This window comes from Epinephelus lanceolatus, chromosome 18 (assembly GCF_041903045.1).
Source record: "Epinephelus lanceolatus isolate andai-2023 chromosome 18, ASM4190304v1, whole genome shotgun sequence".
Lineage (NCBI taxonomy): Eukaryota > Metazoa > Chordata > Actinopteri > Perciformes > Serranidae > Epinephelus > Epinephelus lanceolatus.
Window position 1 is genome coordinate 26,750,117 of NC_135751.1, and position 24,339 is coordinate 26,774,455.

Genomic DNA, 24,339 nt, shown 5'->3' on the forward strand with positions numbered 1-24,339 from the left:
TTGAAATGCAGCTGAATGTTTTTACCCTCTTCCGTTGTCCAGGTGAATAATGAAGGTGTCATTTCCAAACTTCTCAAAAGTTTCATAGTGATGTCGATCCATGTTACCTGGACAAGGAGAAAGAAAATTTGAGGACACAAAGATGCATAAATATGCCATTTATTCAACATGATAAACATGTAAACATGATATATTTATGTGTGATGTTGACTCTTACCCATTAAGAAATCAAAGATGGTCATATCCATGACGTCCAGCAGTCGAGTGCCTCGGTCATATGGAGGAGTCTGCTTCACCTCGTCACAGTAATCCGGATCCACCTCCCACCTGAGAATACATTTAAAATATGATTTTATATATATACAAAAAGTTTTTAATTACCATTACCATTAATTATTTGAATGGTCTTCATGATTTAAGTTGAAGAAAGTCCTCTTTACAAGTAGATTTTATTCTGTATGAAGGGTTTGATTGGTACATGGAGAACCAAATGCTGCACAATAGTTCAAGTAGACCGACAATTGAAAGGGCAGAAAGTAGGGCTGACCTGAAGCTTCGAAGCTTCAACTGTTGCCATGGTAATCGACGACTTTATCAGTTCAGCCAGACAACTCATGTTTTAGATGTTTATTTCAACAACAGAACATAGTTAGAGTTTGGCGTCTAGACTCCGGCCTCATCGCCTCCTGCAGATATGTCTACATGAGATATTGGGGAGTGATGATTAAATATTTCCCACCTTAGCCGGAGCTTGCAGGTGGGGGTGGAGGTGGGGCTGAAAGAGCGAGCAGCAGTACCGATGCAGTGCAGCAGCGGCATAGACAATGCAATGGGAGAGCTGGGAAGATTTTGCAGCTTGAATAGAGCGCCAAATTGGGAGGGTGTGTTTTGTAGATGACATATGGAGAGTGACGAGGCGTTCCCCCACTATTAAACTGGTGAGGAAGTTGAAAGGAGGTGGCAAAAGAGAGACACAAAGAGGCCAGTGTCGTCAACGCAGTCATTGACCCCCGCTTCAAGCAATTAAAATGGCAGTTTGATGAGGGAAAAAGAACAGGTGAGATGAATTGTGGAAGGTTATCCGCCTGCAACTAAAGCGCCTGCTTTGCATTTAGTGATGCGGCCAAACCCACGGCATTCTGAGTAATTAATAACTTAAAGAAACATTGTGTGAAATAGTCCACCTTCCACCTTCTCTTCCCACTCCCTATCACTCTCTCACACACACGTAGTGGCACTAGGTCCTCCTAAGATTACAGTTAAAACTATTAGATTAGATTATTAGACTGATGAATCCCAGTTAAAGACCTATTCAGTCTAACCACTGAGCAGACTGCAAAGGGCTTCCCCAAATACTCAAAGCCCAGTTACAGGGTCAGTCACACTTTTATGGACTGGCAAACATCTTCAAAATTTTTGTTAAAATAGCCATTAAGGAAAGAATAAAAACAGAAATATAAGGTGTTTGTATGTTAAAAAAAATACAGCAGAGTTGAAGCCCTGACTCTGAAATCATGAGGAGTGATGACAGATTCATGAACGTGGTCCATTAGTCTTACTCTGCTTTCTTGCGCTTGTGGTAGGAGCGTCTCCAGGGGTTTCTCCACGTCTTCCGTTTGGCGAGGTTCAGGTCTGGCAGGAAGGCTGCCAGCGAGCCTTCGATCTGGTCCGGTTTACCGCACAGAGCGTGCTCAGTAGAGCAGTAGTAGGAGCACTCCCCATAGAAGCAGACATTATTGGCTGAGGAGAGAAAAGACTGATTTAGATATGGTGTCAAAGAGGAAGCACCCAGTGGTTTGTGCATCGTGGCTGAATATGATCGAGGAGGCAAACATGGAGACGTTGAGGAGAAAAGATGAAGACAGTGAAATATTAAAGTGGTGGAGGTTTTCTAATCTCAGGTGCAGAGTTAAACACAGGTCACAGAGGCTGGGAGCAGAGTGCTGACCAAGCAGAGATAGTAAATCAAGAGTCGTCCTTTTGAGACGATGTGAATACTCATCAAACTGGCTGCTCAAAGTGCAGACAGCATTTCATTTGATTTTTGTTTTCAACCAAATTTTATAATTTAACTCTGAACCTTCTCATTAGGAAACCTGTTCCTCATTCTCTCAGTGCTCACAGGCTCATCAACATATTGAGAAAACAGATGTTTAATTTGTTGCTTTAATGTTCATCAATGATATTTTTCTAATCTTCTTCATGGTAGCATCCTGACGACTACACATCTGTGACAAGTGATCTGCTTTGCATAATATGCATCTATTTGAAACACTGAATGAGACTATAGTTTCCGCTGGGGCTTCACCAAATAGCTTTGTTCATAGAGTTCCTACACCTTTGTAATCCCACTCCGAATGAAATTTAAGACCAATTTTACAAAAAACAAAACTGAGGGAAGAAAAAAAAACATCAGTAACATCAGTTACTTAGGATTAGAGACAGTTTTGCCCAAATGTTTATCGTAACATAAGACATGACATGGTGATTTTGTGTTTCTCTGCATGTAGAATCCCTCTGCCTGGATTCCATCAACTTTAAAAAACGCCAAGCCTCCTATGTATTGCCTTGAACTGGTTTCAGCAATGCTGTTAAATCTTGGTTAAATAGGTAATTTTGTTGATTTTGCACTTCTCCATATCATACCTCATACCACAATGATAACTGTGCCTCAAAGAAACAAAATGAGTGTTGTTGGTTCTTCTACCCTGATTTGCATGATGTCAATGTGAAAAGAAACTGGATAAGTCATCAGAAAAAAAGAGAGAATTTTGCCAATAATAATTTTGCCAGTGCAGATAATTTTGAGATTTTACAATGCAATGTTAGAAAAAATTACTAATAAAATCCTACTGTCCATGTCAGCATTAAGATTTTATTTTTTAGATACTGATTTAAGACATTTTATATTCAATTAAGGCTTTATTTTTAGATTAATAAATTCAGTGCCTTTTAAGACTTTTCAAGGATCCACAGGAGCCCTGCAATTATAACGCTGACATCAAATTCTATATCAATATTCAAATTCTGCACAGCTTTTTTTTTTTTTCTTTTTGCATGCCTGTTCATTTTATTTAAACATATTATTTCTGCACAGTTGCAGGAAAAGTTTAGGCTACTTAGGCTTATATTGTTAGTATTATAGATTCCAGTGGTGGCTACATAGGATTGTTTCCGACTCGTGTGATCCAAAGGTTTCCAATAACTCCAGAGCACTGTAATGTCCAAAAGTCAAAATGTCTTCAAAAAAGGTAGATGTACTAATTTCCAAAATTCACAACATGTTTTTATCTTATGAAATATTCTGTCTCAATCAATATTTGTTGGTGTTTAGTCTTTTAAAAAAAACATTTTCACTGTGCTCAAATAACTGCTTGCTGTGTACAGACTGTGGCACCTGTTTTAACGGAGCAGTCTAGCAGCACCATAAATTACATTCAGTCATTAAAGAAATTTGATTTAATAACAAAAATAAAAATACGGATTTGTTTATGCTGTTGAGTAACCTTACTCAGATTTAGGATTTTTCCCCCTATGGTGATGATATAAAATATGATGACAGATTAATTAAAAGCTCTGAATGTAAAAAAAATTACAAATAAATAGTAGTAATAATAATAATAATTCTAATAACAATAAATAAAAAGATAAATAAATATTGTTAAATATTAAATATTTAATCTTGATTTGCTGTGGTCAGTGACAATTTATAACCATAATCTTACAACAACAAAAAAAAAAGATTAAGAAAATGAGGGTTAACATTGTTTTATTTGATTCATTTGGATTAAATGAAACAATCTTATTCTTTGTTTTATGGAGTGGTTTTAATACATTTTTGTTGATCTGTTAATCTATGTAGAGCTTTTGAGGATAATCTGATCTACAGTGCCACCCTGTGGTGACTTTTGGCTATGACTGTATTTATCACCACGCATTCTTGCCATTTGCACTGAGCAGACTGTGACACACACACACACACACACACACACACACACTCAGACTACAATCACTCTCTTTGTACCCAGCCCAGTTTGTTAAAGCTGCAGTGTCTTACAAGTGAAGCCAGAGTTGTTCTGTGAAGTAAAGAATGCTGTCATGAAGCAGCCAAGAAGCAGCATCACTGTGCCAAGCTGCAGAGGCTGACGGAGTCTCTACCTGGAGAGATGAAGAAGGTCCTCCACAGCTTCTTATCACGCGTCACATCCCTGATCTCCCTCGTCATGTTGACAAGTCGCCCTGCCACTGGAGGAACTCTCCGGAAGTCAAGGATCCTACAGACAGAGACAGACAGAGTGGACAAAGGTAAAAATTTGAAATACAGTGAATTGCCAATTACATAAAGGGGACCTATTATGCTCATTTTCAGGTTCATTCTTGTGTTTTGGGTTACTAGTAGAGCAAGTTTACATTCAAACTTAATACTTTTCCTCACGCTGTTACATACCTCTATTCACCCTATGTCTGAAACGCTTCATTTCACCTACTTTCCAGGCCTTCCATAACTGCACAATCTGTATCTCTGAACGATCAGTGCAGCTAGGGAACTGACCCTTGCTAAGTCCCGCAGCTCAGACCAGGGCCCGACAACAACACAGCTGTGCTCCACTGACTCTAATGCAGTCGTTTCAGATTTCCTTCATTTTCAGGCTGGTTTTGTGGATTTGGAGCTAAATGTTGTGCCTGGGGCACGTCGTGTATTAATGATACTCGTTACCTGGAGAGGTTGGAAAAAGATATACGTTTCTTCCCTGTTCCAAAATCAAACCCTTAAAAGTGTAGGGTTAGCTAGCTAGCTACTGAAGATATAGTCTACTGAATGTATACACATGCTGCTTGTGCTTTTTAATGATTGTAACAGTGAAACAAAGAGCGACCCTGCTGTACAGGAACCAGTGAAGGGAAGCAGGGAAACTTTGCTCATATTCAACCAGCTGTGTATCATCGCATTGACTTCCCTAGAAGATCCCTGCATGTCTGGAGGCGGAGGTCCTGGTGCTGGCAGCAGCACGGGGGCGAAGCCAAACACGGTTCATCTGCACACACTGCGATGCCACGCAGCTGGTTCAGTATCAGCAAAGTTTCCCTTTATATTCATTGTCTTGTGTGGCGATCAGCAGTGATGTGGTGGTTCACTTTTACACTGTGATCTGTAGCCTATAGTTCGGCTTTAGCTTCTAACTATCGTTGTCTTTTTAACCTGTTGTTGCTGCTGAGTCAGTTTGACATCCTGGATATATCCTTCAAACATAGACTGTAGACCCCTCTGTCTGCTTCTCTCTGGAGTCACTATTTAATTTCTCCAAAAATATGATAATATTTCTTCAGGGAGTGCAGTTAGTTACAGTGTGGGCTCCATGCTTACTGTGACCGCTTGTTGGACAATCACAAAGGGGCGGGGCTTAGCAAAGGGTCAACTGTAATGGAGTTAAGCAGCACTTTCTACAGTGAAAAATAGCCAATATTTAAACATTGGAAACAGAGTATTCAGAATGCTCTGAAGCCTGTTAAACTACTTTCACAAATGTTTACCTCATTATTTGAAACTTTGGCCGTGTTTACTGTGAACATCTGGCACTATAATTTTTATATATAACAGAAAATAAGTAAAAGCATAACTTTAAGTTTGCCCCGAACAGATGCAGCAACAAAACATCTTCATCCTCCAGCTCATTCTCCCATGGTGCCCCAGGTGGTGCAGATTTTTAGAGTGTCCCCAGCCAACCAGGAGAGCTATGAACACTGAGCACCTGCCCTGCCTCTGTGAGCTGCTCTGTCCCAGCCAGCGCTCCTGGTTTCTGCACCTTCCTTGCTTCTTTATCTATTAATGTACATTACCTATATACCTACACAACAACAGGATGTACTTTAAGTCAGTATACGTCCATCATTCTGTAAATAAAAACAGCCCAAAGAAAAAGTGGGACATCAGGATATGTTTTCTTTACAGGAGAATGATGTTTAGTGGTTTCCAATCCAACCTGTCAGTACAAGACGTGATCTGTATCATCGCAGCAGCGCAAGATGTTAAATCATTCATCATCTTTACTGTCTGCTTTTGTGATTGGCATTAAAAGGCAGCATTTATTGACATCCAACATCTGCTTCCAAACAACACAAGGATGGAAAAGGTGTGTGTATGTGTCTCTTTTCCACCTGTCTTTCAAATACACACTCAAACCCTCTGCCCATATTTAGATGGAAAAGCGTGTGTTAATCCCGCACTTCATGGTCTCAAACTCTTGTGCTCCCTTTTTCTTAGGCTCTTATGTCAGAACACTATATCTATTCAGCCCCTGTTTAGCCTGCCTCGCCGTATATTACCTGTCCAAATGACCCTGACCTGTTTAAGACTAAAGCTAAGCCTCCTGGGATCAGGTGCACAAACACACAGCCCAGCTGAGTGGAACAGAGTTGGCGAAACTTTAGCCTACAGAGGACGGCATTCAGGAGCCGCAAACTGCACCGTCACGTCCGACCCTGGTGACAAAGGAGCACCTGTGTGTGTGCGTGTGCATATGTGTGTGCCCGCGAGAGTGCACTCGAGCTTCTATTTGTGCGCACTCTGCCTGTAACACACCCTTGAGTCAAAGGGAGTTCACAACAGATGGTAATATGGCAAAGAATAGAGACTATAAAAAAGCCCTTGAGATATAGAAGTAATTACTGGAAAGAGGTGATGCTGCCTTTTCCCCTTAAATCTTACGGATATTTTGGTGTATTTCATCAGAACCGTCTCGAATTAGAAATCAAATTAAAGAAAGTTTTAGCCTCCTACTCTGCATTCCTACTTCAGTATGAAGCTGTAAACTAGCAATAGCTCAGACTGGTATCCAGAGGCTGCTGTGGTCAGGAAACTGGTCTATAATTCATAGGCAGCCCCGCATGGTGCACGCAATCCAAAAACAAACTGCTCTTTAGGGGCACCGGAGGCACCCCCCGCCTCCACTCTCAAACCATGTCCCAGTGGTAATGGCGTGCCTGTGATTTCCTGCTCGGCTCCATCTTCCTGCCCACGCAAACACATGTCGCTGACCTCATCTAACAAAGAGCAAGAGTGTGTGTGTTTGTGAGCATGTGTGAAGTAATTACCACGCCCTCAGCAGACCTTAAGATGACCTGCGTGCCATTAATCATCCTCCCGCAGAATCCCAAACTACCATGTTTGACTCTTCTTAGTGTTCCTCTGTGTTGAGAAGTTTTTTTTACCTTGTCAGCTGAAGTCTGTAGAGTAAAAGGATCATGTTGAAATCAATATACTCAGCAGCAAGAAAAGGAGATGATCCCGGCGCTCTGAGTGTTATCTAATCCCTCATGTACTAAATCCCATTCAAATTTTCACAGCTTAAGTCCAATAAGGCTCATCTCCGCTTTATAAATGGGTTAAAGTGTTGTCTGCATGAACGGACATGTCGATGATTTTAAAACGCACTCGGACAGGAAACAGATTAGACACAAAGACATCTCAGCACAACAAGGTTTTTTTCCAGGGGGATAAGGATGATATAACTCACCTGTCTAAGTGAAAAGCAGCAATCTCAGCGTTGTGCCTCTCAAAGTCGGAGAAGTAGAAGAAGTCTGGAGGGGTTTCCTGGTCCCGGGTCTGCCTGAAAGATAGCGTTTAGGAATATATTAAACACAGCATCAGCAGGATCATATTCAAATCAATGCCATACGTTTCTTTTTAATGTGATTTAATTGCTGTTGTTAAATATAGTTAGATAATAGCAAGAAGAGGAAACAAGATAAGAATGAAGAATAGCCCCTGTATTTCTATATGTATTATCCACCCTAAATTGAATTAGATCTCTTAAAATTGAGCTCTGTGCTTTTGCCATTCCCCTAGAAATGAATAAGAGTAGAATGAATATTCACATTTAAATCAGTGTAGCGGAATGGTCAGAGCGGGGGCCATTTTTAAAGCGATTTTCATAGCAAACGTCCATACATACTTCAGAAAAAACAAACCGACATGCGGCAAGTGCAAATTCAGTGAGGTGAGGGTCTGCAGTAATGACCAAATGAGCAGTGGAGCAGTAATGTTCAAATAAGCACTCCGTTACTTTTAAAAATATCACCTTAACTGTCATGTCCTTGTTTCTTTTGTTGCCGTTTGTATGTTTTTGAAACATATAAACTGAAAGTTTAGCTGCGTCTGTAAAACGAGTGATAACTGAGAGAATTAGAGAGACTGTGGGGACAAACAGTGTGCAGAACAGAATATATTTTCACATCTATCTCAATGAATTACAGATTTATTTTGACCAAACCAGAGCTGGTGATTGTTGGAACAGTGGACAAAATAATTAGATGACTAACAAGACTAACAAAGATGGTTTTGGTGAATTTTAGTTGTTGAATAAGGTGTGTTTTATGATGCGTTAACAAGGCAGTTAAGATAACATTAGTCTTAGTTTGGTGAAAGAGAGAAACTTGGATTGGTGAACGGTAGGGCTGCAACGATTAGTTGACTAATTGATGACTAATCGACTATTAAAATAATCGGTGACTATTTTAGTAGTCGACTAATCCGTTTGAGTCATTTTTCATAGAAAAGTACTATAACAGTACCCCGAAATTCTCTTATTGCAGCTTCTTACGTTCAGATATTGGCAGCTTTACACACTCCCATGATGGTGAACTAAAACACTTTGGCGTGAGTACGAAACAAGACATTAGATGACATAGTTTTGGGGTTTGGGAGAGACAGACCGACATTTTTCAACATTTTAACACATTTTTTGATAAAAATGATTAGTCGACTAATCGGAGAAATAATCGACAGATTAGTCGACAATGAAAAAAAATCGGTAGTTGCAGCCCTAGTGTACGGTTGTAGGTGTCAGGATATGCTAAAACGGCATTCTCAAACTAGTGAGGGTGACACACTTTACAGCCCCACCTCGAACAACAATCACCATCTTCTTTTGCTAGTCAAATGACAACAGCAAAAAGTAATGTCGGTTCTACTCTCATGCTGTGTTCACACTATGATCAATAATGCAACGGTGTGACCAGCTACATTATCGCTGAGTCTCTGCTGAAGTGTTGCTCCAATGCTCATTATGTAGCTAAATCGTGATGGGCATCTGTGTGTCTGCCAAAAAGCACCGCCACTGATCATTATCTAAAGTTTGTATTTGGTCAGAAAAATATCTTTGCTTTTGATCAATGTCTGAGCCCCAATTTAACATCTTATTTTGCTGCCTGATTGCATCCCCATGTGCACCGCAATGCACACAAAGCTAGCATAGCATCAGCTAACAAAAGCTTATTAACACAGTACCACAGCTAGAAACAAAAACCATGTGATTGGTTGATGTTTTATTGTGTCATTAGAGCGCTGAAAAAAGTTGAGGCTAGATCAACTTTTATTTGAAGCACGTGAAGCCTGTCCACAGGGTCGGCGCCGGGCGTCAGTTTGTGGCTTCATGCCATTGAAAATGACTCATTGCCTGTTGCTGCGTCGCTCATGTGTGGACACAGCATCATTCTAATTCTATGGCCATCTCAGGAGTACTGACTCATCAGCAGACCCAAACCGAATCTGCAGTGGCGATCCAAAATGAAAATCATCAGAATTTAGCAGAATGCTTTTTTGCTTGTAGTATGATAGACCATATTCATTTAAGAGAACATGAAAATCTACACAAGTGTGGTCAGAATTCTGTGGGTGCATATTGTGTGTGTGGGATGATGTTATAAATAACATCGTAACAGAGACATCAGTAAGGTATTCCAAAATAATATCTCTATAATGACCAAGCGCTTAAATTTTTAGCACGCCATCTTTTGAGTCGAGACATCTCTGCTCCTCTCCACACCGCTCTCCTCAGCTTTCATCAGATTTTCATCTCCTGCGGGGTGAAACTCATCTCAGTGTCTGCATCCCTTTCTAGGACAGAAGCTGACGCATGAGACCAAAGCCTGCGTGGACAAGGCTGCTGAAGGGAAGCTGGATGAGATTCTTGCTCACATCCTGCAATTCCTCCCAGCAAACACACCAACACACACACACACACACACAGACAGACAAACATCCAGGAGATGTGAATCCCTGCCAATCAAGCCATGGATCTGAGTCAGGAACTGCTAGAAGCCTCTTTGTGTCTGTCTGTCTCTCCCTGTGTCCGTCTGTCTGTTGCCTTATCTGCCAGCAGGATATTATCTCCCCACATTCGCACACTTGCTTTCTCTTTCTCACACACCTGACATTAACCTGCTCTGCTTGTGCACAGTCAGCTAAAGCTCACACACACATGTATCATACATGCTGCCACTTAACTGCGTTATCCTTCCTCCCCTCCTCCACTCCATTAGTATGGATTGGACTTCAGGGTGCATTATTTTCCCTCCGCCTTCTCTCCTTCCTTCCCAATTTTCCCTGACTACAGAAACTGTCCTCCTATTCTTTTACATGTCAAGGAAGCAGCCATTTACCCATAAATCAATTGCTACTATTGTGAGCCCTTCTCTTCTCACTCAGAGCGAGGAGGGGACTAATGGTGTTTTTATTTTCAGGGTGCAAGCCAGGGGAGAGATACTGTGTAGATGAAGAGAGGGTGGAATAAAAGGTAGCGAGGGCCCTCAGTTTTAAAAGGTGACCTTATGAGCCGGAGCACTCAATGCGCCTGTGACGCACCTTGTTATCACTCAAACAGGCCTTTTATCGAGGCACCTTATCATGTGTAGATAATCAGTGTTGCTAAAAAGACTCGGTGGCAGAAAAAGAAGCAAAGTTCCAACACTGAGATGTGAAATGGAGGCTTTTTCTTCATAAAACAGCTTGTGCTTTAAGAAGTTACTCTACATTGACAGCCAGTAAGACAGAAAGAAAGAAAGAAAGAAAGAAAGAGACTAAAGTTGAAGGTTGTTTCTCTCTTGAGAATCTCAGAGAAAAACTTCAATCAGTTGCTATAATGATGCCAATTCAATTCGATTCAATAAGCTTTACTGGCATGACATTTCTTATGTGTTGCCAAAACACAATTACAATTTAAGACAATCCATCCATCCATTTTCATTCGCTTATCCAGGGCTGGTTCACAGGGGCAGCAGGCCAAGCAAAGCACCCCAGACGTCCCTCTCCCCAGCAACGCTTTCCAGCTCCTCCTGGGGGACCCCAAGGTGTTCCCAGGCCAGATGAGATATGTAATCCCTCCAGCGTGTTCTGGATCTGCCCTGGGGCCTCGTACCAGTGGGACATGCCCAAAACACACTAGGACACCTCTAACGGGAGGCGCGCAGGAGGCATCCTGATCAGATGCCCGAACCACCTCAACTGACCCCTTTCGACGCGAAGGAGCAGCGACTCTACTCCGACCTCCCTCTGGATGTATGAGTCCCTTACCCTATCTCTAAGGCTGAAACTCATTTCAGCTGCTTGTATCCGTGATCTCATTCTTTCGGTCATTACCCAGAGCTCATGACCATAGGTGAGGGTTGGGACGTAGGTGGACCAGTAAATCGAAAGCTTCGCCTCCAGGCTCAGCTCCCTCTTCACCACGACAGTCACTGCTGAAGTCACACCAAACCGCCAATCCATCTCACACTCTGTTCTACCCTCACTCGTGAACAAGACCTCGAGATACTTGAACTCCCTCGCTTGAGACAGTAGGAGTTTGCATTTAATTTTTGTAAAGAACTTTATTTTGATGTCTTTGTATGTGCTGTATTGTAGCAGGAAATGTTGCCCTGTCTCCACCTGTCTCTGAGGACAGAGCTGACACAGCCCATCTTCAACAGGCAGCCTGGTCTTCCTGTGTCTGCCAGTCTCTACAGCCAGGCTGTGATCACTGAGTCTGTATCTGTCTCAGTTTCTGATCTGCCACAGCGGTCTTTCCTTACAAGCTAGTCCACCATAGATGATTTTTTTTCCACCTCTTCCCTGATTTCACTTTCCTCTTTGGAGACTGTGTAACGTAAACCTGACTGACAGGTATTACAGGCTTTGGTTGCCATGGTCACCGAGATGTAAATGCAATTTCCTGTTAGGGGGGAAGCTTAGATTTTTGAATGTGAGGCAGTAGCTTTGTTTGTGATGTGAAAAGCCAGGCACACAAGAACACACACTATGAAGAAATAACCCAAATAAATAATTTCCCCTCACAGTTAAACACACAGCCCCTTTATGACTGAGTGTCCTTGATAATAAAAGGCTTTTTATCTGGAGTAGAGTGTGATTAGGCTACTGCAAATATGCTGCACGCGGTTCAGCGGAATCTTCAGGAGTGTGTGTGTGTGTGTGTGTGTGTGTGTGTGTGTGTGTGTGTGTGTGTGTGTGTGTGTGTGTGTGTGAAGTGATGAAGCTGAACTGCTTGCCTGTGTGGACTCAGTTTGCGCTGACTCTGCAGTTTTAATGTTCTTTCATGAGCTTAGACCTGCACAGTGGAGGGTTATATTAGAGGGATGGGAGAACAGCAACAACAGCTGTGGCCCAGACTCTGCATACACACTCCTCTTTTCTTTCTGTGTGTGTGTGTGTGTGTGTCTCTCTCTCTCTCTCTCTCTCTCTCTCTCTCTCTCTCTCTCTCTCTCTCTCTCTCTCTCTCTCACGCACACACAAACACACACACTATCACACAGCCAAACCGATGATACATGTTGGTGACAGAGAGGGGGCAGCAGAGACAAACCCAGTGAGACAAAATCAACGCACTAACCACTTTCCACGTCACCTTTTGGAATTAAATGTTCATGCTGACTAAATATCGGGACAGAATGCAGTGTGTAAACAAATCACACAGTACATACACCCACTGACCCACTGCTGTAATGGCATCTTGTTACTGATCCAACACAAAGAAGGAGCCAGAGAGAGAACAGACAGAGATACAGGCAGGGTGCACAGGAGATCTGTCATCTATTGGTAATCCACAGCAGATTTTAGCCCCCCACTGACAGGCGTCTTTGTCTCTGTCTGGCCCTCTGTTCTGTGTGTGTGTGTGTGTGTGTTTGTGTGGGTGGCTAAGAAGACATGGGGAGAGTTTTGCTGTGAGATCTGGGTGAAAGCAACTGCAGCACTTGTTCATGCACACACACACACAAATGAAAAGATTTTGAACATAAAATGTAAACTATCCATGACTCCATCATGTAAGAGCTTTTTCTCTGTGTAGTTACAAAATTTTGTTGCATTTTAAAGCGGCTATAAACGTTATATGTATTTAATAACAATATATCAAATGACGCTCGTGGTGATGAACCTACAGAGAATTATGAATCTGCAGCCCTGGCATTATAGAGCTTCATAGCGAGTTCAGCTCATTGTTCAGCTGTCCAGCCCACAACTTTACTGTTCTGGTAATTCTCACAGCTGTGTTCCGCAAAAAAAATTTGGGGTTAAAAAAAAAAAAAAACCCTCAAGAAATCCACTGCACACTAACTGCCTGAGACCAAACAGTGCAGACACAGTAAGAAACTAACTGGTGAACAAAGTGAAGCATTTGACAGTTTGAGAGCCAAATATTTCCATCAGGAGTTGGAGAGCAACAAAGGAAGACAAAGAGAGTGAATACTTGACCATCGTTCATCAGGTGACCAGAAACATGACTCCATGTAATTGATAATGTTGCTCCGTAACAAATGGATATGGATATTAGCAAATGTTTGCTAAGTGTTTTGTGATATTAGCTTAAGGCTCATTTATACTAACAATTTGCCAATCAGCACCATGGGCGGGACTGATGCTGTTGTCAATGAGTGAGTTTACATAGACAGTTTAATTCCCTTTTCATTCGGAATGAAAGTTCATTCCTATTAAAAGTGATCTTGTAAACACCTAATTCAGAAAATGGCCAATGCGATTGAAAATTCAATCCAATGTAAGGGGCTGGAATATTCCGTTTCTAATTCCGAATGAAAGAATTTCTCGCACTTGTATACACTCATTCCTCTTTAAGTTCATTCCGGTCTTTCTGCGCATGCGCGTTTCCTTGCCCTTCTGGCATGATGACGTATATAGCGTGCATAGCAACGGGCTGAGATAGAGCAGTCGGACTCGTTGCACTAACCGGTTTCCATTCGCCAAAGCACAGTCTTCTACCTCCCTTCTCCTCCTCAACAGATGAAGCATTAGCCAAACCAAGGTTGTTGTCGTACTGCTGCGTCAAGAATAAAAGCAAAACAAGCCCGAAAAGGCACTAAGAACGGCGTCGTCAAGCATCTTGTTATCCGGAGCGAGGACTACAGTGTTTTCTTCCGGTAAACGTAAACACGTAACATTCGCCCCGCCCCCTATCCAATCAGAACAATCACGTAACCGCACCCAATATGTCGTTAAGCACTGTCAAGCAGTGAAACCATAGACTGTAGAAAAAATGGACGTAGCTTCTGTGACGTCACCCCATTGATTTGTGGACCCCAGTTTTGAAGTCTCAAGTTCGCCATATGAGTCGTGGCCATCTTGGTTTTTTGGAGCGAGAAGTGACCATATTTGGGCAAGAGGTTGGCCCTGTGGAGGAGCAAGGGAGGGATCTTACAGAGAAACTGCAAACACTATTGGTAGACAGCCAAATACGCATAACTTTAAGACTTTGATTAAATATCACTGGGTGAGTTTTTAAAAAAAATCACCCCCTGTACAGTTTTCATGAATGTTAAAATTATCTATAGAGACAGAAACCAGTTTTGTACCAGGCTGCAAACATGGGGGTCTATGGGGACTCACTGGGTTATGGAGCCGGCCTCAAGTGGCCACTTAAAGAACTGCAGTTAGTACAAGAAAGATGCTGCTATCGAGGCTGTTCTAAATCGACATGTCTTCACAATACTGACCAACATCAGTTTGTTTCTACTTTGCTCCCCAGCAAAATAAGTATATTGGCATACCTAGGCATCAGTGTGGAACTAAAAATGAAGACAGTTTTAAGGAGATACGGTGGTCTCTCGTGATTGGTTAGGGAAAACCAAATCTCCCTCGCCTACAAGAAATGATTTGGGTGGACGCAATGTCAGACTGACGTAGCAGGATGTCAATTCAGTCTGATATCAGGCAACATTTTTGAAGTTTAGAATATGTCAATTTTTGTCCTTTTGCTTTCCTTTTTTGCTTTGCTTTCCCCACAAACACAACATGATGCATAATATTATGCTTATGCTCTCATCTAGTCAACTACATGGATGTAACCTCAAGACAATGAGTAGCAAAGTATGCACAAATGTGTTCTTGGGGCTTAACTTCTTCTAAGTTATTTCATCCTCTAAACAAGATCAAGTGGTCAGAGTACACCATTAAAAAGTCTACAAGAAGGGAATAACTAATAAGTTTCCCATAAAGGAGGAGAGAGAAGGATAAGAGGAGATTCAATAATATTAAACCCTGCTTAGTTTTGTCTAACCTGCTTTGATTTACCAATTCTGCTTGGTCACCGTGCAGCCAAATGAAATTCCCTCTCGCCAGCCTGACCCTACTTAACACCAATTATCAAGCATCCAGCAGCTTCTCTCCTCTCCTTTTTTTCTTCCACTTACTCCCTCTCTCTACCCATGTCAATGGACTCTGTCATTCCCTCTCTCTTCCCTAACCAATTTTCCGTGCCACTTATGTTTACAAAACAAAATTCACCAAAGTATCATTTTCCCTCCCTCTTGACACTGTGATATCAAAGGAGTTGCACTACGGCATGCCTTTTCTCTTGTGGAATAGCCCGCTTAGAGTCTTTTATGCATGTGCAAAGAAAGTAATTACTGCGATGTATTCAGGATACTCTTGGGTAAATGGCACCTCATAGAGTACTCACAACACCTCTCAAGGTGACAGACAGGTAGAAGGATGGAGGACCGGATGAAAGATTGGGAGATAAAACCTCTTCAGCCTGGTGATTTGTGTCAGAGGGTGCTTGTCTGTCAGCAGCAATACATGCAGAAGTCTCAAAGAGAGCACAGACAAAGACTTCCAAGGCTGCGTGAGTACGTCATGTGTTTATATCTGCAAACAGCTGAATACTGTGAGTGTGTATATATATATATATATATATATGTACATTTTGTGGGTATTCCTGACTCTGTTTGGCTGATTCCTCTTTATTTTTCCTCCACGCTTTTTCACTTCCTCCAGCATTGGTATCGGAAAAGGATCTAAGAATCGGCCCCGGGCCCCAAGGTAGCTGTCTAGATTGAATTTCAAATCAATGTTACACAAGTTGTCTTCTAGCCGCAGCTATTTTCAACACACAGGGCGAGGCGCCGCCAGAAGGGGAAGGCAAGTTATCCGCATGTGTGGGAAGCAGTATGGGCAATATTATCATAAGAATACTGGGACGAAGACTTGACTTAAAGAAGATGGATGACGGCCTAAGTCAGTGCTTCAATTTCAAAGTTATTAGATACTCATGAGCTGGGAGAGCGTGTGGAATTGATATGAAGACTGAGTGAGATTATCACCTTTCTGCTGCATGAAGTATTCAGCATGTGTAAGCGTAGAGGTGCTAATATCTATTGATTGATCTTTTATTGGAGTAAGGTACCCAGGGGAGTCATGCAGTTTCATTAATGATGTGCATTAAAGATATCAGCCATTAAAACCGTTATGAGGCTCCATACATGAAGTGATGGCAGGGATTTGGCCTTCGTAGGTGGCTACTGAGAATTGACTGTAGGGTGTGGATTAACTTTTAGCAACTGCACAGTATACATCCATCCATCCATTTATTTATTTTCAAATGCTTATCCAGGGCCGGGTCGCGGGGGCAGCAGGCTGAGCAAAGTATTACAGACGTCCCTCTCCCCAGCAGCACTTTCCAGCTCCTCCTGGGCGACCCCAAGGTGTTCCCAGGCCAGGTGAAATATGTAATCCCTTCAGCGTGTTCTGGGTCTGCCCCGAGGCCTCCTACCAGTGGGACGTGCCTAGGACACCTCTAACGGGAGGCGCCCAGGAGGAATCCTGATCAGATGCCCAAACCACCTCAACTGACCCCTTTAGACACGAAGGAGCAGCGGCTTTACTCCGAGCTCCCTCCGGAGGTCCGAGCTCCTCACCCTATCTCTAAGGCTGAGCCCAGCCACCCCACCGAGGAAACTCATTTCAACTGCTTGTGTCCGCGATCTCATCCCTCCGGCGACTACCCAGAGCTCATGACCATAAGTGAGGGTTGGGACGTAGATGGACCAGTAAATCGAGAGCTTTGCCTTCTGGCGCAGCTCCCTCTTCACCACGACGGAGTCTTTAAAGGTATACTATGCAGGATTTTCACAAAAAGCAATCTAAGGACTCAAAGTAATCCCTCTCTATCGTCACTTATGACCCACTAGAAGTGTGTGGTGGTGAATCTTTTTCTGCCCTCTGCCTGTATGTTCTTATTTTTTCTCATTCTTATTTTTCTACGTGTGGGACGTTCCTGGGTACACTGTGTAGGTGAGGTTGGGACTTCAGGAAAAAGTAGTGACCAGATGCCAGACGGTCAGCAGCATGAATCCAAGAAGAAGCAAAAGTGACTGAAAAAATGCAAATATAGTGAGGCCAAACGACAAGCAGGCAAAGCTGGTTGGCTTTCACTATTGCTGGTGATTCTGTTTACAAATCGCAGATGCCAATTCCTGCAGAGTACACCTTTAAAGAAAAAAAAGAAGAGAAAGAGGACTTGAACAGAGGACCTAGATAACGTAGAACACGAAACGGAAATGATAACATTTAATCCACCTGCAGTGAAACATGGTGTTGCAAACACTGCCTGTATATTTCTTAGATAAATGTAGCTGAAAGTTTTACTGTATGTAAGGACACATTAAAAAGTAAAGCCTTACTTGTGTATAAAAGTGTAGTAACACTATGTGACAAAGCCACTTTACAAATTACAAAGAAAGCTCCTGCAGCCTGACTTTCTCTTAAAAAGTCATACAGTGTGTTCTGTTCTCTATCTTCCAATTATCTCATTCACTTTAATCTCACTCATTCCTCCTCTCCCAATTATCTCCAGTGCCTTCACTCTCTCTTCGCTGTCTGACCTTCTGTCCATAATAAAACCCGCAGGCAGACGCTCAGGCCCTGAATTTAGATTCTAAATGTATGACTTTGAGGGAAGTTGCATAGCTGTGGGCTAGGTCACTATCTGTGACCACCAGAGTTCTCTACAGCAACCCTTGAGATAAATGACAAACCCTCAGAGTAAGTGTAAATTGTGTGTGTGTGTGTGTGTGTGTGTGTGTGTGTGTGCGTGCGTGCATGCATGTGTGTAGTCATGTTGAGTCAGAATGGAGAGTCAAAGATAGAGCATGTGCCTATCCAACTGTCTCATCTGGCCAGATGGCTGAAAGTCCCTGCCTGTATGTGTCAGGGATCAGGCCATGGCTTATGTGTGTGCAAAGCCCTGCTGCTCTCTAACTTCCCTCTGTGTATACAGGCTACACAGGGTGCTGGGAATATAACACACAAACATGCTATATGACTACTGACAGGCTGGGGATTAGGGACTAAAACAGGAGCTCAACTTGAAAATGAAAATATGACCATTAAAAGCTCCGATCAAAATATGATTGTCATTGATTGAAAACCCTTTAATGCCCAGAGGGAGGGGGATTAGTGCGCAATAAAAGACGCATCAACAGTGCAGCACTTCATAAATAGAACATGAGTTTTATCGCAATCCCTGCCCACTGTTTCTCTCTGCTTGTTTTAGTCTGGAAAGTATGGAGGCCCATTTCTACCAGTGTGACGTAAAAAGAGACCCTGCAAGTCATTATGATGGGTTACTCTCAAAATAATGCCTTAGTATCTCAAAGTAATGACTTAGTCTCTCGCAATAATGAGAAACTGTCTCTACGTAATGATTGAATATTTCAAAATAATGACAAACGATACTGAGTCAGTATTTTGAAATAAATAAGTCATTATTTGGAGGTAGGTAAGTCATTTTGAGAAAGCTTCTCATTATTTGGAGATAGGTAAGTCATTATTTTGAGAGAGTTTCTCAGTATTTCTATATACTAAGTAATTATTTTAAGATATGTACGTTATTGTTATTGAGATAAATTACTGTGAGAGTAATGCGTTATAATGACTTGCACAGTCTTTGGGAAACTTTGTCAAATATTTTGAGACTAAGTTATTATTTTGAGATACTAAGTCATTATTTTGCTAACGTTTCTCATTATTTTGAGACACTAAGTCAATATTTTGAGACTAAGTCATTATTTTGAGACACTAAGTTATTATTTTGCTAACGTTTCTCATTATTTTGAGACACTAAGTCATTATTTTGAGATACTAAGTCATTATTTTGCTAACGTTTCTCATTATTTTGAGACACTAAGTCAATATTTTGAGACTAAGTCATTATTTTGAGACATTAAGTCATTATTTTGCTAACGTTTCTCATTATTTTGAGACACTAAGTCATTATTTTGAGATACTAAGTCATTATTTTGCTAACGTTTCTCATTATTTTGAGACACTAAGTCAATATTTTGAGATACTAAGTCATTATTTTGAGGCACTTAGACATTATTTTGAGACACTGTCATTATTTTAAGACACTAAGTCATAATTTTGAGACACTAAGTCATTATTTTGAGACACTTAGACATTTTTTTTACATACTAAGTAATTATTTTGAGACACCAAGTCATTATTTTGAGACATTAAGTCATTATTTTTGAGATACTAAGTCATTATTTTGAAACATTAAGTCATTATTTTGAAACATTAAGTCATTATTTTGAGATACTAAGTCATTATTTTGAAACATTAAGTCATTATTTTGAGACACTTAGACATTATTTTGAGACACTTAGACATTATTTTTTACATACTAAGTCATCGTTTTGAGACACTAAGTCATTATTTTGAGACTAAGTGATGTTTTCGAGGAGGTTTCTCATAACGACTTACAGGATCTCACTGGCGGCAATGGGCTTCCATAGAAGGGTTCAGCAGAAGTGTTATTTCCAATAGATGACTGGCAGTTCTTCCTTTAATGGCAGTACACACACATACATATATATATATATATATATATATATATACATATATATATATATATGTTATATAATATTAAATTCTTCCTCAGTGTTTGAATAAATAAGCTAAGCAATTGGGCTTGTTTCAGTCTAGAGCACACACCTCATTTAAAGATCCTCTTCAGACATGTTTTAAGACATGACATGTCAGTGTTAATGCCTGGTCAACATGTATTGTGTGTGAATGTCGCAGCTACATAGGCTGAATATCACTTCCTTTGCCTCAGTGTCTGCTCTACATTAATCTGAGAACTATTTCTGAAATGACTGTGAATATTTTCCTTCTTTTCTTCGCTGGCCTTAATTGACTGGTGAGACATATTCAGACGTGTTCCCCTGGGCATATTGCTCCATAGAGCTCAGTGTTTAAAGGCTGAAATCACTGTAAAGACCTGATGCAAAACTGCAGAATTATATCTGGGCTTCTGAAATCCCTTCCCTACAATCATCTTAACGGATTCCCTGAGTTGAGAGCACACTTGCAATATGTATGACAAAAAAATGGAAATCTTATTAGTATCGCTTCGTATTTTTTCATTCTCACAAAGCGGCATTTTAGTGAATGCATTAGTGCTTTTCCATGTCAAAATAAGTGTTGTGCTTGTTACTCGACAAGCGTATTCAGTGGTGGCTTTCAGTAAGAAGTGCGAGTAAATGGCAGCTTTCTGATATCAATAGGCTAAATGTTTGATGACTCAACCGCTTTTCAATTGCATTTCATTCACTTAGAATAATCAGAAAAAAGACCTCACTACAGTTTTGTGACATTACAACAGCTTAGTATCAGAGCAATTTTTTTCCCGCAGCAACAGATGGAGAAAAGGAAAGATTATTTTAGTCAGTGTAATTATGAAAATTGACAATTTTTCTTTTTTAAAAAAAGGCATGTATCATTTTGTATCATAATTATTTTACACTTCTACATTACAGGTATTTTTTATACATTCACACTAATTAGTTTTATACCAATTATAAAACAGCTTTCACAGCAGTAGAAAGCAGCAATATGCTAGATTTTGCTGGAGTCTGGAGAATTTAAGAGGAGGAACTCATACATAATTCATACATGTTATTCCTATGGTTTAAGACAGCCCAAAAATATTAGTAAACATGAACAACTCTCTACCAGATGCAAAAACAAGTGCTAAAACTCAAATTTGTGATGTCATAGGGTACACAGTCTGAGGCTGCTCCAGAGATGATGAATTGGGAAGGATGTTATAGATGACACTGAGAGCACCCAGGGGAATGTTCTGAGTGTATGGGTACACTTTCTGTTTCAGAACTGAGAACACTACAAGAAAACAAAGCTCATTTTGGGATGAAAAAGCAAACAAACATTCTGTGGGTTCACAAAATCAGGCTCCCATTCATTGTCTACGGAGCAGCTCCAGACTATGTACCCTATGACACTACAAGTTTGAGACTTACTTCTCCGGTTGCTGGCTTCGACAGAGAGAGTAGCTCATGTTCACAAATATTGATTGAACATTCTTAGGCCATGGAAACATACTGGAATTGTTAAGGGGCGGCTGTGGCTCAGAGAGAGAGCGGGTCATCGACTAATCGGAAGATCAGCAGCTGTATCCCTGGGCAAGATACTGAACCCCAAATTGCTCCCAATGGTGGTTCCATCGTTGTGTGAGTGCGAGTGAATGGTTAGTGAGTAGCAGGTGGCACCTTGTACAGTAGCCTCGGCCACAAATGTGTGAATGTGTGCATGTATGGGTGAATGCATTCTCGGAACCCATCGGCTGTATTCGGCGTCTGACTTCCGGCAGATGGTGATACAGCTTTCCAACTTCTGTTAATATAAGTAAATATGCTGAACCTTTGCGATGGATTCAGAGTTTGCAGTGACGCCAATTATGTTGTGCCTCGTTAGTTAACCGCACGGACCGTTTAACCTGGCAACAACTGCAGCTGGCTCAAATGTGATTGGTCAATATCATGCGGACTACAAACAGCCTACAACCGGAAACCAGGGCTCTTCTGCTCTTCTTTCAGAGGCAAGATCTCCGGGGTTTGCCTACAGACTCTACATAGAGAGACTAGGGTGAATGCGACATGTAGTGTTAAAGATCTTTGAGTGGTCGGAGGACTACAAAAGTGCTACACAAGTGCAGTCCATTTATCATTTTATCTTTAATTTAGGTGATGTTCCACTCATCTTTTTCATTCTATCTTTAGTATGCTGGATTTATAATTTCCGTGATCGTACTTTTTTTGAAAGCAGTTATTTTTGTGATACAAAAAAAGGGACATGGATGAAAATATTTCCAATAGGAGGAAAAAAAAATTGAGGATCTTACACTTTACTAAGGTCAAAGTACTTTCGGGTCAACTGGTCACCATGGAAATGAAAACAGTGGAGCAATTCATACGTATTTTGTCTCAAACTTGGCTTCAGATATGAAGAAATCAAATGAGCACTTGTATACGGTATATCAAAAACACGGTATATTGTGGAATGAAAATTGACGATAATCATCCCGTGTTATAAGCGCGATCTTTTCTTATAAAGATGCTCTTGGCTCTTCGGCTTACATGCATCCAAGTCCGACGCGCTCCAGCGCTGTCAAATGTTTTAAAGTGACCATGAAATGCAAAACACTTCTCTCCTCTGGTTCAAAACGTTTATTTCCAAAAAACTTAGGGGTTTCTTACCGCATCATGGAGTGACAGACAGATCATATCAGTTCATTTCTTTCTTTTCCATCCATTCAAACAAAACAAAAAACAACACTTAGCAGCGGTCTAAAACTGTATGGATGCGTGCCTGAAACCGAGAGCTCACCCGGCCCCAATAGCCAACACTAATATATCCCAGGTGCTGCAGTCACCTGTCTACAAAGAGGAGGCGGAGGTGAGAAATGGCATCAATTATGCATAGCAGCGAATAATCAAAATTAGCAACAATTCACAATTTCATAATTGTTATCAATTCAACTCATAATTCAAACCAGAATATTTCATGTTCATATCTCATAACCAATCAGACAAATAATAATAGCAAACTAGAAAAAATAAAATATTCTTCAAAACATAAATCAAGCATTTGGCTCCAACACGTGTACATTTGCTTATCTACAAGAATCTCACTGTTATATCATTAATTCTTAAAAGGGAGACTTTTTACACATACTTCCATTAAAAAAATGGTTTCAAGTTTTAATTAAGTGTTTGTTCTGCCACAAAAACCCTTCTGTTTTCAGTCCTTTATGAGTCTTTGTGACTGACACTGAAAAGAAGCACAATTGTGTAATATCCTATACAGTGATACCAAGAAAGTGTGACATTTTCTGAGACGGTTATCGAACTGTGAAAACCTCACACCACTGCAACCCTACTTGGAACGAGGGGACATTTATGTTGCAGACTGTAACATTCCTCCAGCCTGGCAGACCTTCATCAGACCAGCTGCAGCACTCAGTTTTGAGGGTCCTGATGAATGTAAGCTAAATGCAGAGAACTTGGACTTTGTGTGAGGAAAGAGGATTGGCACTGGTTTTAAGGAGTTGGACCCCAAGGGAGTGTCATTAAGGAAAGCAAGACGTCTCAGCAGACGGAGCCAGTTTTCGAAAAAGGGCTGAAATTCATCTGGCTCCTGGGCTCCTTTGATAAACTGAAGCCATGCAACATTTGTATTAGTCCCTGCACTGACATCTTGTCAAGTAGAATCATGGAGCAGGAGAGGAGGGTGGGAGAGAGATGGAGAAGGTGTAAAATAACTGTGGCGTAAGGTGAAAAAGAGTGATGGAACTACACAGAAAAAAAGACTGAAGCAGTGTGGGTTATGTGCATTTACTGTATGATCATGCACCGGAATAATACCGCTGTTTTCATGTATGCAATGCATGTGGAGTCACTAAGGGGATTACGCACTTGAAGGATGGGACAGGTCTTTATGCTCATGGTTCGTCTCTTTCCCACACCGTCACACACAACAAACAAAAACACACATCGGTTTATCCTCAACAATCAGGAGTGTTCCAGCAACGCGGAGCCACACTTGGTCATATTTACATATCCATCCACAGAGGATTAACTGTTTTCAATAGCACAAGTCTGAGGCAATCCTTCACAGGGTGTGCAATTCATGACAGGCTTTGCACAGAATATGAACTATGAATTATGCAGAACATACGCAAGCATCAAGGGTATTCTTGGGTCAACAGCGATTAGACGTCAAAATGTGCAAGCTTGGGGATGTTTAGAACAATAAGCTTCAACATGTGGCGGAGTGTGTTGACGCTGCACACTGACAGGATGTGATTCTCTCCTGCAGATTTCCTCGGCATATTTGGACATAAATACCCACGTTGGATCTTGAACAGTAGTTTTTTTCCAAGGCCAACCACCTGCTCCAAAAAAGTCTTGAAAATT

The 24,339-nt window shown here is 41.2% G+C and overlaps 1 protein-coding gene across 1 annotated transcript in view; it reads right to left on the minus strand.

Annotated features, from left to right (window-relative positions):
• Positions 1-24,339, minus strand: part of fam20ca (FAM20C golgi associated secretory pathway kinase a) — a 58,396-nt gene that overhangs the window by 3,552 nt on the left and 30,505 nt on the right. Inside the window, exons 4-8 of the mRNA XM_033644276.2 lie at positions 7,515-7,607; positions 4,159-4,274; positions 1,560-1,740; positions 218-327; positions 26-107 (exon numbers count right to left, since the gene is read on the minus strand). Coding sequence (XP_033500167.2) covers positions 26-107; positions 218-327; positions 1,560-1,740; positions 4,159-4,274; positions 7,515-7,607 — 582 coding nt within the window. The remainder of the gene's footprint in view (positions 1-25; positions 108-217; positions 328-1,559; positions 1,741-4,158; positions 4,275-7,514; positions 7,608-24,339) is intronic.